This window comes from Hirundo rustica, chromosome 1 (assembly GCF_015227805.2).
Source record: "Hirundo rustica isolate bHirRus1 chromosome 1, bHirRus1.pri.v3, whole genome shotgun sequence".
NCBI lineage: Eukaryota > Metazoa > Chordata > Aves > Passeriformes > Hirundinidae > Hirundo > Hirundo rustica.
Window position 1 is genome coordinate 49,813,023 of NC_053450.1, and position 16,764 is coordinate 49,829,786.

General features: G+C 40.8%; 1 protein-coding gene across 6 annotated transcripts in view; it reads right to left on the reverse strand.

Moving 5' to 3' along the window:
• Window positions 1–16,764, reverse strand: part of MYOM1 (myomesin 1) — a 73,210-nt gene that overhangs the window by 5,567 nt on the left and 50,879 nt on the right. For all 6 annotated transcript variants that reach the window (XM_040068069.2, XM_040067982.2, XM_058419282.1 and 3 more), the window contains 12 exons: window positions 13,149–13,285; window positions 12,530–12,674; window positions 11,857–11,916; window positions 11,538–11,605; window positions 10,869–10,982; window positions 10,244–10,331; window positions 9,509–9,547; window positions 9,310–9,415; window positions 7,335–7,498; window positions 5,724–5,760; window positions 5,381–5,403; window positions 3,762–3,817 (listed from right to left, as the gene is read on the reverse strand). In XM_040068069.2, the coding sequence (XP_039924003.1) occupies window positions 3,762–3,817; window positions 5,381–5,403; window positions 5,724–5,760; window positions 7,335–7,498; window positions 9,310–9,415; window positions 9,509–9,547; window positions 10,244–10,331; window positions 10,869–10,982; window positions 11,538–11,605; window positions 11,857–11,916; window positions 12,530–12,674; window positions 13,149–13,285 (1,037 nt within the window). The remainder of the gene's footprint in view (window positions 1–3,761; window positions 3,818–5,380; window positions 5,404–5,723; window positions 5,761–7,334; window positions 7,499–9,309; window positions 9,416–9,508; window positions 9,548–10,243; window positions 10,332–10,868; window positions 10,983–11,537; window positions 11,606–11,856; window positions 11,917–12,529; window positions 12,675–13,148; window positions 13,286–16,764) is intronic.

Sequence of the window (16,764 nt, forward strand, 5' to 3'; positions counted from 1 at the left end):
GTGTCATGTAGGGAGTCAAATATGAAAAAAGTTCACATGACAATTCAGTGGTACATAGGCCATTCTCTGGAGCTTTATTTAGGAAGTAATTTATTTATGTGTAAGTATTGGATAGTACACTGGTCTAAATTTTAAGTGCCATTTAAAGGGGAATCTAACTGGACTGGAAATGGAAGAACTTTTACTGCAAAGAAAATGGTCTTCAGTGCTTCATTAGGAATGGACTAAGTGATAAATAAGGAGTAGACAAGATTTGACCTGACTGGAATCAAGTATCTCATCCAACCTTCCCTGGTAGTGTGATAGTGGAAGATGGGACAGAAGAGAGATGCCTGGAAGGTTGCTGAAATGAGGGGACAGAAAAATTGATACCTCCATAAAAGTGAAAGGTGTTGATATCTCTGAGAACAAAATAAAAATCCCCATGTGCCCAACCTAAGGACCAAAATGAGAGCAAAGTGGAAGGGGAAGTCTTTCCTCTATCAGGAACACGTAGTTTTTGGTACCAAAGGAGAGCAGATTCCAAGTGAGAGGTGGTTATGGCACGATGGAAATGGCCTCTCTCTGATTTCCTGCAGCACCTACAGCTGGTGACCACGTGGGGCTGTTGACTACATTCTCTCTCAGCCCACTGGTGTGAATGTGGTTTTGATTGCCATATCAGTCATTCTTTTTGAAAAACAAGTGGGAAACAAGAGGTTTTACATTTCCACCTCTACCTTATCACTCTGGATACAAACATGCCCCCAGCCTTAGCCAGGCAATGCATATGGACCTCTTCAGGTGCTCAACCTTTCATTATTCTCTTCTGATTCTCAAGCAAGCAAGAACTCAGCACCAAGTGGCTCCAGCTGCCACTTCACCACAGTGCTAATGAGCTGATGCCCATGTCCACACAGCTCCATTAGTGGCATCATTCAAAGCTGGGATGTTTGAAGTGGTGTCATACTCCATAATTCAAAGAGATTCAAGCAGCAGTGATGATTCTTTTCTTCTTCCAAATCATCCCTTAAAATAGCTACATCTTCCTTAACCTGGCATCACTAGCTACTGTTTGATATGAGTGATTCTCTTGATGTTCCCAACTCTTTCTATTTATTTTCCAGCTACTAATGTGCAGAGACGTGTTTTATCATTCATTGTATAGATGGTGAGGTCTTTGGCTTTCTGGAAGGCAATTCCTGAGCCAAGGAGAAATGATTATTCACTGTGACTGCATCTATCTGTTTCAGATTTCTGTTCTTTGGGCAAGAGATTGTCTTTGCTCATGTATATATTTATTACTCAGTGGAAAACATGATTATAATACTGTGTTCAACCTGATATCATTATGGTAAAAAAGTGTGCCTTATACTCCTGGGCCCAGGGTATTGAGGCACGTCCACTTGAAGCAACCAGCAGCTGCAAGTCCAGACCCTTTGTGCCCCTCTCTACCTCTTCTGCCTTTTACTGCAGATTATCATGAGTAAGGTAGTACAGGAGGCAGGGAAAAAATGTGCCATTGTATTTCAAATATTGCCATTCTTCTTTCATATTAGCACAGAGTCACAGTCGTGGGCGGTTTGGTGAGTGGATGGAAGCAGCTCAGTCAAGGAAATCTGCTCCCTTCTTCCAGCCTGTCTGTGAGGATCTACACCCCTGGCAGAAGTGTAGAATAGTGAGTTGGTGGGAAGAAGGATGTTACATGTTGCTTCTGTGTCTGAAAGTGCCAGTCAGAATCCTAAGACTCTTCACTCATTTACAGGCCTTTATTAAAAGAGCCACTTAGGTTAAGTTGGGCAGCTGGACACAAAACTTATGCTAGCATTCTCTGTCAGGTCAGATTCCTCCCTAATGTGAACTGACACTTAGCCTTTTCCAATTATACCACACTGCTGAGGAGCATTTATGTCCATCAGTGGAAGCCTCTTAGACCATCTGGAATGCTCTTTGATTAACACTCGGTAAACACTGGTTCATTCGTTCTCACCAATCCCCTTCAGCTCACATGTAAAAACCTAATAAATAACATCACAATCCCAAGGTTAAGTTTACAACTGAGAGATGTGTATGCTTGGAAGTTCAATCTCGGGATACCAATCTGTTCCTATAAGTCTGTGGTTATGGTGGCACTAGAATTCACAAAGCTTGCCAAACCTCTGCTACCTCATTCGCTGTTTTACAAAATCCTCAATGATTGTGCAATTTGCATGAGTTACACAACAAAGAATTGCATTCTCCTCTCTCCACCGTATATGCAAACAAAAGACAGATGAGCCAACACCACCCAAGCCAGCTCTGTTTTCCCTGATCACTCTCTGTCCTACTCAAAACAATCCTCTACTGAAGCAAGAAATGAAAGGTCAAGGATATTTGTGTCTCGAGTTCTGGGAGTATTTCAGCCATGTATTCAAACGTTACGAATGTCCTTGCTGTCAAGGACAACATGTGTCTGGGTAAGATTTTGCAGCTCATTTTTTACAAACTCGTTTTATAAACACTACACATTTTGCTTCAGTGAACTTGTACACAAGTTCATATCAAGTCTCTTTTGGCTGAAAGCTCAAAACTGGTAATCGCTTACACCCAAGTTTACACCCTGCCAAAGCATTATGAGAATCACGCCTCCAAGCACTGAGAATCTGCTAATTCATTCTGTTCCTTTGTGTCTTTTATCTCCAGTTACAATGCTCACTGGAGTGCTTCTTACTTTACAGCATTTCTCAAACTGCTAAATTGGTTAAAGAATTTTATTTTGTAATGTCAACATACTTGATTTTCCCAGAACTGCTGCAGTCTACAATCTTGTTGGCTGTATCTTATGTTGTTAAGCGTTTTAGAATAAGATTTTAGATTCTTAACACTTCTGCTGAACTTATAATCAAATTCTTTTAACCCTGCTGACCTACTGACAGATAAAGCTAGAAATATCAGGAAGCTGCCTTACTGTAGTTGTCACATTACAGGTTTTCAGTAACATTCACATGCCCTATTTCACTCTTCGCACACACTGTGAAGAGGAATTGACTTGTGGCAGAGCAGCAGGAAGTGAAGAGCAGGCACTTCTTGGTCTCAGTATTATTAAACAGCAAGTTGTAGAAGCAGTGTGCTGGGAAAAGGTTGTGAGATTGAGAACTCACTTTCTAGGTCATCTGTCCTGTGCTCAAGCATCAGTGTTCCTCTGGGAGTGCCTTATCACAATCTTTCAGCTAAGCTCTCCTAATACAATCCAGTATAAACTAGTGACTTATTTTGACTTCCTTCTCCTTTACCCTGATGAAATAGAGAATTTTTTCTCCTATGAGAAAATTAGAATAGGCTGGATGAGAATTGAGTTATTGTGGTTTGCTACTTTTACACCGTTTAAAAGCCAGCCTCTACAGGTGTGGTTACCATATCACATTGCAAGGAAGTTAACTGCAGAAGGCATAGAATGGCTGGCTCCCATGTAAAAAAAAAAAAGAGTTAAACTTTCCTGATGCCCAGTTACAAGAAAAAAAAATCTAATTGTGAAACCTGTGCATGAATTTTTAAATAGCTGGTTATATAAGGAGTCTTAGTCCCAGCTCACATTGTCATCTCACTTTTATCTAATTCTTAAGAAAAGACACTGCCCTGAATATATAAACCCATCTGTGCAAGTCCATTGAATTATGTACAGAAGGCAGGGGATGAATAAATAATGTAGCAGACTTTAAAGATGGCATCTCAAAAAAAAAAAAAAAAAGGTGAATGTTTTTCCATCATTGAAAGCATTCAAGCTGTTGGGATGTTTACTGTACCTTGCCCTCCTGGATGGTGACAACATCGGGCAAACCTCCAAGTACCCGTGCGCGATCTGGAAATAAAGAACAGTAATTTTCTTTAGTGTCTCCAAATCAACTGTAGGCTGGATTCTGTTTCCCTTCTAGTTCTTTCCTTTTGTCTTATGTACAATTTGTCTCTTATATCTGTGCTAGCAGAGAACTACTCAGCATTTTTAGCACAACATTTGGACTTATAAAAATGAATTCACAGCAAAAGATGTGTTAATAGCCGATGTCAATCACGTACAGAGAGGAATTAAAGCACATGTGCCGTGTCCTGTGGACTTTGACACTAATTCGGTTTTAATTCTGACTGCACAAAAAAGATTTACATTTTGAGATCTGGTGCTCAAAATTTTTACTGTAGTAAACTAAAAATGTTGTGTGTCCAAAGGGAAGTGAATGACAGCTGGTAAAGTGCGGGAGATTGGCTTTTAATCTAGATACAAAAACAGACTTCAGTCTCAGTGGCAACAGCGAAAGTCCATCACTTGCGTGTCTCTATGTGTAAATGAGACTGACACCTGATTGATCTAGTTTTAAATTCAAGACTCCCACAGAAATCTTAGATAAATACAAATAAGCCAATCAGATGCAGGCATTAGTGCACTTATCCTGGAATATGGATTTTGTTCGTTACATGTCTGGGTGGAGCTTGGCAGAGGAAGGAAATGACTGTACAGAATGTTCCCCTCTGGTGTGTTCTGTGAAAGATGTGCTCTGGAGCACAGAGATAACAGCCTTAGGAGACCAGGAAAGGGACTGTCTTCTGACAGTTAACATGCCAGCGCCTTACAGATAGTCCAGGGTCAGAAACTAAAGGTCAGGGCAATCACTGACCCCTTGGCGCTGTCTCAGCCGGGACTTGTGGGGGTTACTGTTCATATCCAAGCCCTGCTCTATCTCTCTACACGTTTTTCTCAAATAACTTTTCCAAAGCCAGTTCTGCCCTCATTTTTATGCAGGTCTGAAAGTCATTTGCGGTGGAACAGTTCATTTTTTCCATGGCTGCTTCTGTAAGTAGGGAGGATAATGAGTTTGATAATTCAAATTGAAGTCTAATAACTTACTCCTTAAGTAGTTAATACATACTTCTGTTTTAGTTGCTCTGTTGGAATTGACACACAGGCAAAAGTGTGAGGCGATTCTAAGCAATTCAAAAGCTACTGTTGCTTTCTTACCCATCCCTGTAAGTAATGCAGAGCCTTTTGACATTTTAAAGCATTCAAAACTAGCCAAATTATTTTCTCCATCTTTGAAAACAAGGAGGCTTTTGTGCAGAGAACATGCATGACCGATCCCAGCAATAAAGTTAATTTTTAGAGAAGGCTAACTGATATTGAGAACAGGAGCTTAGATGAGAAAAATCAACCTAACCCATAAGAATAATATGATTAGCTGCAAAGCGCACCAGTGCTAAATCAACAAAGGGTCACTTATTTCTCCTTGGTGTAAGAACAAACTCGTTTTAGGATGAGCACATGCATATACACATGCCCGCATGCCCTCTCTTTCTCAACACACTCTCCTCCTGGAGAGGAAGAAAAGCTTCATAAACAGTTTATTGCAAGCATTGTCAAAGAGGGCCTACTTACTTTTCTCCGCAATGGCAGCTTGCCTGGAGTTGAAAAAAAAAAACAAAACAAAGGGAAAGTCCAATTTCAGTTGAGGTTTATTTAGCGTGATTGAAAAACAGATTATCTTTTTAACTGCCTTTAATCCATTAAGGAAAATCTCTCTCATTGCTTGGCAATACAGCTTTTTCTTTGCTACCTGTTATATAAGAGTTGCACCGAAGAAGTCACATGCAAAACTCCTACAGACTTCTGTATGACTAGGACTTGTTTCATAAGATAAGGTTATCTCCAGCACAAAACAAACAAATACTGTTATTATTTTATGGCTGCCATTACTGTATTTAGATGGCATAATACTTACTTTAGTCTCTGGAACTCAGCAAAGGCTTCATCAAATGCTTTGTAAAGAGGAAAAAAGTAGGTTTAGAGATAAATCATCACAAAGGTTTAAATATAAAATTAATAAATAAATTTAAAATGTAGATGTAATAAATTTAAAGTGCAAAATTTAAAATGAATGCATGTGTATTTTACAAACTCTAAAATGCTGAATGGTTCAACTGATAAAGGCCATCTGGTATATGGCAGCTGTTATATATACATATGTATGCATGAACACACTTTCTTCTTCTAGAAGTCAGGCTTTAAGACAGAGGGCAAGAAAGTAGTAGGCTGAAGTAATTTCACAAAAGAGAGAAGAAATGCACAATATATCACGTAAATGAGAGATTATAGCAGTGACCTTCCAAACTTTTTATATTATACATCCCTATCTAAAATTATTTTGGGCATGCACTCCCTATATGTATATTTATTTATAGATTATGTAGATGTAAACAAATGAAGTTCTCATATATTCTTCCTGCCATCCCAGTGAAGCCCGCTGGGTGGTCTTGCACACACCCATTTCAGGGACCACTGGTTTATGGAATACAAGAGATATGATTTTCCAAGGATTTTTCACATCTGCTTGAAGCATCACACTGATGGCTACAAGCAAAGCAAGCAACAAAGTGTTGTCTCCTTTGTAAATTCAGGCTAAGCTGTCATCATGCGGGAGGTCAACCTCTCCTGCTTTGAAAGGAAAGAAGAAATGTCTTTTCCTAGAAAGTGGAGATAGAGTACAGAAGGAGCAGTGTGGTGATAATTACAATGTTATCACCCTTACACAGAGCTTGCAAACAAAAAGTGAAGCTTTAGGAGTGGGAACAGCTGGGAATGGAAAGAGCAATTTGGAAGGAGTTAATCGGTTCTCTAGGATCTGAGAGGCGTCTCAGAGTAAAACCTTCCAACAGTCAATCCAAATTGTTCCCCTAACAGTCCTTCCTCATGCTGAGGAGAGGTCTTGGCATCACTGAAGAATGAAGAGTTTTATTACATCCATCAAAGAAATATGGTAGGAAAGTATCAGAACAAACTTGTCCCTCACTTACTCCTTCAAATATTCCTTGGAAGAGAGACACACAGAAGGCATTCAGTGCTACAACTCATATTTAAAACTGCCAATCAATGCCAGCAGCACAAGGGGTTTTGTAAAATAGCTCAGAAGCCGGGCTGGCATCTCAGTAGGCAGACTGTATTGGGTATTTGGAATAGGAAAAAGCAGTTTGTATTTTATTACTTGAGAGCACAGGCTGGGGAAAACGAATGGTATGGGTTGGGGAGAACAAATCACAGAATCACAGAGTAAGCTGAGTTGGAAGGAACCCACAAGGATCACCAAGTCCAACTCCCGATCCCACACAGCACCATCCCCAAGAGTTACACTGTGTGCCCGAGAGTATTGTCCAAAAATGCTTCTTAACTCTGACAGGCTTAGTTGACACAGTCCATACAAAAAATGCCAGACTGGTGTGCGCACACACGGACCCCAAAGGTGACAGGTCCCTAGCAAGATCCTGCTTTAGGTGCTCCCATGCTACCACAGCACACTGCCCACATAGCAATGATGTTAGCAGAGGGAATGGCCTACCTTGTCCAGACAGATCCACTGTCTTTTTGTGCGTTGTGTTGCCATCAAAGAGCTCCATTATGTATCTGCCTTTGTCCTGTGGAGTTGGCTCATTGATCTGCAACCAGATCTGCTCCCCGGTGACACCAGTCCTCATTCGGTCTGTGAACTTAATCTGGGTATCACTGAAAAGTACAAAACAATGTTACCTTTTCATTTTACTGGAGTATAAAGGAGATTTGCTCATGCTGAGTCACTGAGCACATCTGGAGTTACTAAATGGTTTCCAAGATGCTACGGTATGCCACCAAATTCTGAAACCTTTGAAATCAAATCCTTGCTAGAGTTCAGGGCCAGCTGGGCAGAATCAGTGCTACAGCCTTTCCCTGTTCAGGATCCAGCTATCCTCAGAGCTTGCAGAAAAATTATGCATCTCGGTCTATGACCTGAGCTACAGAAAAGCTGTACAAGTCTAAAAGCCAGATCTCTGAAGAGTAACACAGCCATCCACAAATGCTGCTGTTCTCTTTTTAGCATAGGTTTATTTCTGCTTGGGCTAAACAGAAGTATACAAGGCTGTATCTACAACAAAAAACCCCACTTTTGTGAGAAATGGTTTCCCCTGTTGAAATTATTTCTGATGCTCTGCTATGTTTGGAATTTAAACACGCTTTGACATAAGCATACCTTCTTCCATTAAAAAAACAGAAAACAAAACAAAAACCCCCCAAACCCAACACCCCACCCCCTCAGCCCCCAAAATCAATTTCTTAGCTTCCTAGCTAAGAGGTTAATTTCCCTGGATGAAGCAAAAGATATTTGTCAAATAAGATACTAATTTCCTTGTTATCTTTAAACTGAAGCTTTGAATGCACTGGAGGGGAAAAAACCCTTCTTTTTTCTAGATAATTTGACATGCTTTAAGATGAAACAAGTTTCTAAAAATGAAATGGAGAAAAGTGAGAAAGAGAGAGGGGTGAAAAAACCCCAGAATATGTCACATTCTCTTGCACTTATTTGAAATACTTGGGACTTTAGATGATACCAGGTTAAAACAGGTGCCAAGAAACAAGAAGTCCTCAAATCACTTTCATTTCTCTGACAGGGTGCTGGTTAACATCAATGTCAATAATTATAGCGAGCCGGGTACAGCACAACCTGGGTCTTCTGTGCCTCATTTACATGAGTGTTATTGAGAGATCAGTAATTCAGATTCCATCATACAGACTAACTACTACCATGTCCACAGGAAGTGAAACAGCAAGAATAGTAATAATGGATTTGAGGTGATCAAAGTTGTTTACTTCTCTGGGTTTTCCAGTGCAAGCTGTTTGTGCTGGCTGAGAACTCAAAGCTCATAGATTTGGACGTGCAGCTCCCATTAATTTTATGGGGAGCTGGGCATTCAAATTCGTTTTTAAAATCTCAGTTCTTCTGTCTGTCTTGGTTAGGTTAGTAGTGCTTGCAGCAGGGGTTGTCTGGATTTTACTGCCCCAGGCACGTGCTGGAATTTGCTTTGCTTCCTAAAAATGAAGCCATGCATTAAGAGGATATGCCTGCTTGTCCCAGTTCCTTTGAATTGTGGCTTCTAGACAAGCAGACCTCCAGGGCAGATAACTCTGAACCTGTGGTGCTGGCCTCTTCTGAAGCCTGACAGTCTCTCGGGTTATATTTGCATCACTCCTTAAAACTGAGTCAGTGAAAGATGCAGCTCCCATTGGGGAGGTGGGAAGTGTTCTGAAGCAGCATGATCCTGTTGGCATCCTATGGCAGGGGAATGTCTTCCATGAGAGAAACAACAGGAGGGCCTGGAACCACCACACCTGGCTCTTGTACTGATTTCCTGTGAATGTAATTGACTGAAACAAACTCATATGAGATAAGGGCTCATGAGAGAGGAGAGGAAACCTGGGCATCACCTCTCTCACACATCCAGGTTCTTTCTGAACCTGTGAAACCAAAATTGCACTGGGTTTTGCAAAGCTCTTGTACTTACTTGTGCACCCAGCCTACTCTCAAATCTTCCACATAATAAGTAACATAGGAGTACAGTCTGATACCCTCAGCTGTGCTCTGGATTTTCAGGTCTGTTGCAGATAAAGCTGAAAGAAGAGCACATGGTTTTATGCAGCCATACAGCCATTCATTGAGTGCCACAATGAGTCATTCATTCGAAAAAAGAATTAAGTGCTTACCAATCCTTCTGCATACTTCATTCATCAGATCTGCAAAAGCTGTGGAAATAAAATCCAGAGACTAAGACTCTGTGTCTGCAGTTCAAGCACAGTCAACAGTAGGACAAGTACTGGCTCTCAAATATTCTCCCCGGAAGGTTTGAACAAACAGTCTCTGAAAAAGCTACCTTTCCAAGCATATTAGAAATATGAGCAATGCAGAAATGTGGCCTGTTATTTTACAGTTTTCAGACTTTAAGTGCAGCCTTGATGAATACTGCTGCAGCTGAACAAGATGATGTTTTGTTTCTTTTTGTAAATGACACGATTCAGCTGGAATGCTAACCCATCTGTATACATTCTAATGGATAGGAGTGAAATGTTAAGAATATAGTAATCTCAGTAAGTGGAAAGGCTTCTAAGTAATTGGCAAAATATAATAAAAATATTTTAAAAATTATCTAGTTCCATAATTTTTTCTATACTTGTAGACTTATTGATTGCCCCCTGAGGAGATCTGTTGCCATTTGCTTGGCATTAACCACTATATGCTCCCAAAATTATACAGAATCTAGATGCAATAAGCTGTATTCAAATGTTATTTGAACTGAAAAATCTCAGTTTTTCTAATCAGATGATCTTGTATGCATGAGGAACAATGCCACAGGAAGGCAATCTGTGCAGATGCCTGCATTACCCTGAACCCACTTCAGTCAGGGTATCTGCTGGTATGGCTGACCACAGCCAGGCTCTGACCTGTGTCCTTGAGCTTCAGCTCACTGGAGTCCTTTCCTCTGTCATCCTTCAGTATGACTTCATAAGTGCCAGCATCTTTCTTAGAAAACTGCAATATTGTAACGATAAAACCAGTTTTCAGAACAGGTACTGTAGAAAAACCTAGATTTCACTTGTGAACGCAGCTGATATCCCATCCCCGTCCCCAGGCAGGTACCCGATGCCTGGGGCTGCCCCCGTGCCCCCAAGCTGCCCTACTCCGGGTGGGGGTGGTGGCATGGGCTTTGGCAGAAGGTCCTACCCCAAATCTGCTGCAAGGCTGGGTATGAACCAGACCCCTCTGAAAGCCTGAGTGACAAGCACTTTCCAAATGCTGTTCAGAATGGAAATGTGGTCTCAATCTGTTGCTAAATTGACATACAAAGGAAGTGACAAGCTTATTATCTCTTCTGTCATCATTTCCTGAAAATCTGAACAAGCAGTTACAGACAGACATTTGCTTTAGCGAAAACACAGACGCCTTGTGAGCTTTTCCATTTTTAAAACCCACTTCCTTTTTCAATTGTTCTGCTGGAGTACCAGATTAGATCATATAATTTATCTGAACACAAATTTCAGCTGAGGGCTAATGAAGACAGTCACTCACCTCTGATATCAGCAGAGTGCACACGCCATCCTTAAAGTCATGTTCTTCATCTACCATTATCTCCCTGTCATCTTTGTACCACACAATGTGTGTTTCCTTCTTAATATTAGCCACCTAAAATGGATGAGAACCACATCGCAATTATTCACTTCATCTGAGAGGCTTGGGGTTGTAATTTGGGTTAGCATGTTCAGGTCTCCCACAGAAGAGCAGCAAGCTTTACAACCTGATGGCAGTGAGTTACTGGAGGCCTCCATTTTAAAATGAGGGAGACAAGAAGGGAAACAACAGGGATGCAAAGAGTGAGAAAAGGAGACTAGGGAATGAGTTGATCCTGCCCAAGGAATTTCTACATGCATAAACAGGCTAAAAATGAGTAAACCCCTGGATTTACAAAGACTTGTCACTCCTCTTCGGGTGCCTTTCTCTGAGTGAGTGGTTGATAGACCAGAAGAAAGAAATTCAAGCTGTTTTCCAACATATTTTGTTACATGCAATGAGCTGTCACTTCAGCAGGATTAACCTTCAGAAGCTCTGTCACTGTCCAACATGCAGCTGGGAGTACAAAAGCAACGGGCGTATCTTTAGTCCCTTCCCACCCTCACCATCTAGCTAGTGGTAGGCCAACATATGCTGAACATTTTACTCGGGGTTTTCCTTGCCCCTTACCTTACATTTCAACAACACATTACACTCATCGGTAACTTCCCATCCCAGTTTATCCACAAAATGAGGACCTGTTTGAAATTACAGGTATATAAAGGTCACATCAATGGTATTTATGATTCAAAATGAAAAACAGATGTATTTTACTTGACAAGAATACTGTTATATTTTAATGTGGTTTTATTTTTCCCATTTCTGCTTCAGAAATAATAACCACGTAACACAACCAATCCCATATATTTCAAATTAAGATATAAATATTAAAAAACCTCTTAACAGAATAACATGTGTATGTGATTCTTATAAATATTCATATTATCACCTTGTTTCCTGTGCCACTCTTTTCTCTGGAAATCTGCTTCATCCCGTAGCTTCTTGAATACTAGGAATTAAAACCGGTAAGAAATACAAGGTCAAATTTTATGTACCACTTGTACAATGCTGAATGTCACTGTAACAGTTCGGTCTAACTCTGTCCCTTGGATGCCAGTGAGAATCTGGCCAGAGGATCAGGTTTTCACTGAACAGTCCAGAGTGTCAGAAGCTGATTACGGCTAACTCAGCTTTCCTGGCTGCTTGCAGTCATCAGGAGTTTAGTGTGTCCTGTCTGATGATGTGCAATCCCCAGTCATACAGCTCCTGGTTGGAAGGCAAATGAGAGGCAGCAGAATCAGCAGCTGCTTGAGCTCTAACAGGTGCAGCTACTCGTTCCCAGCTGAATGGGCTTTTTATATGGGAAGTTTTCATTCCACCCATAGGAAAAGCAAACCTCAACATGCTGCCATACTTTCTGTTTCTGTAACAATTCCCCTTCCTCCCATCACTGTAAAAATTTCAGTTCACACACATGCCCTGTCCTGTAGGATGCAGGCAAAACTGTGACATATAAAAACTGGAACATCTATTGGTGTTGAAAACAGTGAAAAGTGAAGATGACAACTGAGGTAACCTTGGCATAATTTTTCCAACCTACTGCATAATATAGATTAGCCTACCATCACCAATGAGGACAAGACTAGATTGATTGGTTGCTTTTCCATCCTGCAGCTGGAATGTGTAAGTGCCTTCATCCTTTTCCTCAAGTTTATCCATAATCATTTCAACAAGGCCGGTATTGTGGTTCACCTTCATTTTATATTTCTGCAGGAGTGGAAAGTAAAGCAACAATTAATACATGTCAGAGACAGAAAATATTTCTGAAGTGTTATAATGGTCTCTTTAGGAGAAATTTTGTTTCCTTTATTTGGATTCCTGCTTCTTCAGATTCCCATTTGTTCGGATCCCTATCCCATTCTAGACTTGCTATCTCAAGTTCCAGCTCCAAATGTACAACCAAATAAATAAATAACCACAGTTAACAGAACACGTGATATTCACAAAAGTGGCAGGAAGATGTATAACTTCCCTTTATAAAATGCGTCCAGCAGAATTCATGTGGAGCTCAGAACTATGGATAAAATCTTTCTAATCCTGCTTTCCATGACACACGCTATTTCTCATGAAAATGCATCAAAGTAGAACACTCGTTGGAAGTATACTGAAGATAGAGACATTAATCCTCATTGATACTCACGAAAATGCAAACACATATAAGCAGTGAAAGACAAGCCTTACCTCTCCATTGAAAATCTCCTTATCATTAAATACAAAGTTGGCCTTTGCATTGCCGGACAGTTTTTCAGCTTGCAGCCAGAATCTCACTTCTCCTTTTTCCAAGATTTCCACTGCCAACTCAGAGGTAAGTGGGACAGCTACAAAGAAGAAAGAAAGGAATGAGGCATATATTTTGCCTGTTCCCTGACAACTGTTGTCTACTGCAACCTGAAAGCCACTTAATCCTTCCATACTTGAATACTGGTAATACAAGGTAACTAGCTCTTCATATAGACAGAATGCCTCTCCACCCACATATACATAGAATGACAAATGAGATTTAGTCTTTTGATCCTTCAATCACAAGGTCTGACCAAACTAAAAGTGTTCAAGATTTGAGTTCTGCTCCATTCTAAAACAAGGCTATTTCAAATGCAAACTGCAAGTATCTGTGAAGCATTACATGAGTCTCTATGGTGCAGACCCATGTTTAATGAGTTGTCTAATAATATTACTGTAAGACAGAGAATTGACTCAGAGGGGAAATAACAAAACAAAACACAAAAACATCTCCAAGCACAAAGCCAGAACAGAAAGTCAGCTGCTGAGCTGTAGGATGGGAGATTTTTGAAAACACTCTGATCCTGTGCTGAGTGGAAGCTCCATCTCCAGAATTCACCAAATATCCCAGCACATGCTCAGTCTCCCCAGTACATTTTATTTTCCTATAAATAACCAAAATCCCCACATATAAACCAATTCAGTTTGTCAACAGGGAAAAAAAAAAAAAAGTAAAAATTCTATACTATACATAACTTTTTTAGTTAGTTAGTTCCTGTTAGTAACAGTCCTCAGCTTGCTTTCACTGCAACTATTCTTTAAGACACCATAATCAGCATCGTTAAGCATGAGTAGTTAGACTCTGATATTGGGGCATATTGCTTGTCTCATTGACTTCCGTCATGTTATCTGTCTTAGCGGATGTGCAGATTCTCAGTAAAAGTCATACTCTCAGGATTACTCTCAGCGTGCTGCTGTGTGTGAACTCTTCCCTCAGGCTCTGCTTTCTCGGTAGTGTAAAGTCTGCATTGCTAGGGTGTAGCATGGAACAGCTGAGAACAGTGCACAAACACGTTGCAAAACACACGATGATGTAGTGTAAAGACACACCTCCCAGGGCAGGCTGGTTTCTTTAGCTCGGTGTGTGCGGAAGCTCCCCTGCAGCAGGAGAGGACTGGGACCAGCGTAGTGTCTGGTGTCTCTCCTCCTGCACCATTCTAAATGGTTGGGGTGCCTTCTGGAGCACAGCTGCCATCCCACTCCACTGCCAAACAGACTTAGAGGGTGAGGACCCCTCATGGCTCTTCCTTTGCCACACTCATCCCTTCTCCCTCCCATACCCCACACCCACATGTGTGTGCTTTGAGTGCCCGAGTGGCACTAAAAGGGTCTGCCTCTGATAAAAACAAAGCTCCGGGGAGGTGAGGCAACAGTCACAGGGAAACAGAGAGAATTATGGAAAAGGCACATGCTTAACCAGAGAGGGAAAAGCCTGGAGCCTGGAAAGGCAGCATTGCCATGGGGGAGTGGGGCAATGACAACCCCATGGAAGTGTGTCCCTGCTGTGCAAATGGTCCGTGTGAGCCTTCCTCACTTTGTGTGTAAGAAACAGAAGGAATTTCAGGGCTTGCATAATTTCTTAAAACAAAGCAACTGAAACGCTACAGGAAGCAAGTGGGAGTGTGAATAGACATAAGGCTGCACTGCTTTTGTCTCACTGTCAGCTCTACAGCAATTTTAAGCTCCCACTTGGCTTGCCTGTTATTAACTAAGAATATCTTAGTCTAACATGGAAGAGGGAAAAGTATCTCAGCAGCTGTTAAATAAATGGCTGAAAGGATGCAAAAGGATTCTTTTTTGGAGAAAAGTCTGATCACTTCTCAGCCTAAAGGAACTGGACAAATTTGCCTTACAGTACGCCATGAGCAGAAGTCTTACTTAAAATATTTCCATAAGCACTATTAGCTATTTTAGGCATTTTCCAGTGGCTTTACATCCTATTTGTATACCATCACAAATTACTGGCAGCACTTGACAGACACTCCTTGGGCAGTTGCTAAATTGAGGAGTCGGAAGAGTTTCTTTTTACCTCATACCAACACACTGTCATACCCATACGTAGTTGTGTTCTATAAGGCTGTTATTCAAGCAATCCATTTTCCCATGGAGTTACTGGCTACATGTGTTTCCAAGCAGAAGTTCCATTACTTGCTGCTCAGATGTACAAACAGCTGAATCTCAACCCCTAGTTGTAATATAAGTTTTTCTTGAAGTGTACACAAGGGCCCAGAGTGGCCAAAGCATGTAAGACAGTTTCCTCCTTAAGGATACTTCCTGCAGCGATCTCCCTTTTCTGCCTCTGCCTTCTGGAAGCTCGTGCACAGCTATGTGTGTGCTGTTACCTAATACAGTGCAAAAAGGATGATATGATCTGTGTCCTGAGGAGCTTATTTTGTGACACTGGAAATGAAAGGTAGTGAAAGCATGGAAGAGTCAGGGAAGAAGGGAAAGGTAAGGGCAAGTAAGGTCATGCAACAACAGCAGGGTTTTTGTGACGACTGATTTTAGTGTGAAAATATAACTAGGAGATGATAATTGGGAGGAGCAGGGGTAAACAAGGGTTTGTTTGGGCTGTCAATAAGGTGATAAGAATATGTTGAGAAAAGTAGAGCTGAAGAGAAAAAGACAAAGAAGGAAAGGAGAAAGGTGATGTAGGCAAAAAGGCCATTTCTGTAGCCAAGGATTAGCTGGGTTGAGAAGTGTGATGTGGGCTGAGTTGGAAGAGGTGCCAGCAGTGCATGCACTAAGCTGTAAGATTTTAAAATGCAGGCAGGAGTTTTAGTGCCTGGAATGAAAAAGAAGAGAATATAGTGGGAGAAGATGAAACCAGGTTGAGATCTCATCTTGCTGTGTGCATTAAGATTCATTATGTAATCCAATATTATTTTCCCCCCATTTATTCAAGTAATATTCCAATAAAAATAACCAAATCGTGCTACTACCAGGGTATCATAAATGTCTGTGGAACTGACAAAAATACCATCCCAGGAGTAGAAAGCATGTTCAAATTTTGTCAAATGTTCCAGGAAGGAGGGAGAAAATGAATTTCAGCAGGAAAATTCTGTACATTACAGCTGATTGTTACAGCTGAATTTACTACACTTGTCAAATTTGTTAACCTTAAATTTAACTTATGTTAACTTCTGTTGGAATAAAATTAGATAATCTTTCAAAATCTGGTTTTCAAATCAGGTCAAGCATGCTGAGTACATATTAAAGCCTGTTCTGCAGAAGAAGCAAAGCCAATATGATACTTATTTTCCAGCTCTTTTACAGAATTATTATGTAGCCTGCAACAGTTTGGGAAGAACATCAGTAATATACAAATGTACTGAAAGAGGGGGAAAAAAAAAAATCTTAAATTTTTCAATCCAAACCCATTTTCACTTGAAATTACTATAGTGACCTCCTTACCTGATGGTAGCAGGACCTTTGTGACCATAGACTCATAGAATGGTTTTGGTTGGAAGGGGCCTTCAAAGGTCACCTAGTCCAAGCCCCCTGCTATAAGCAGGGA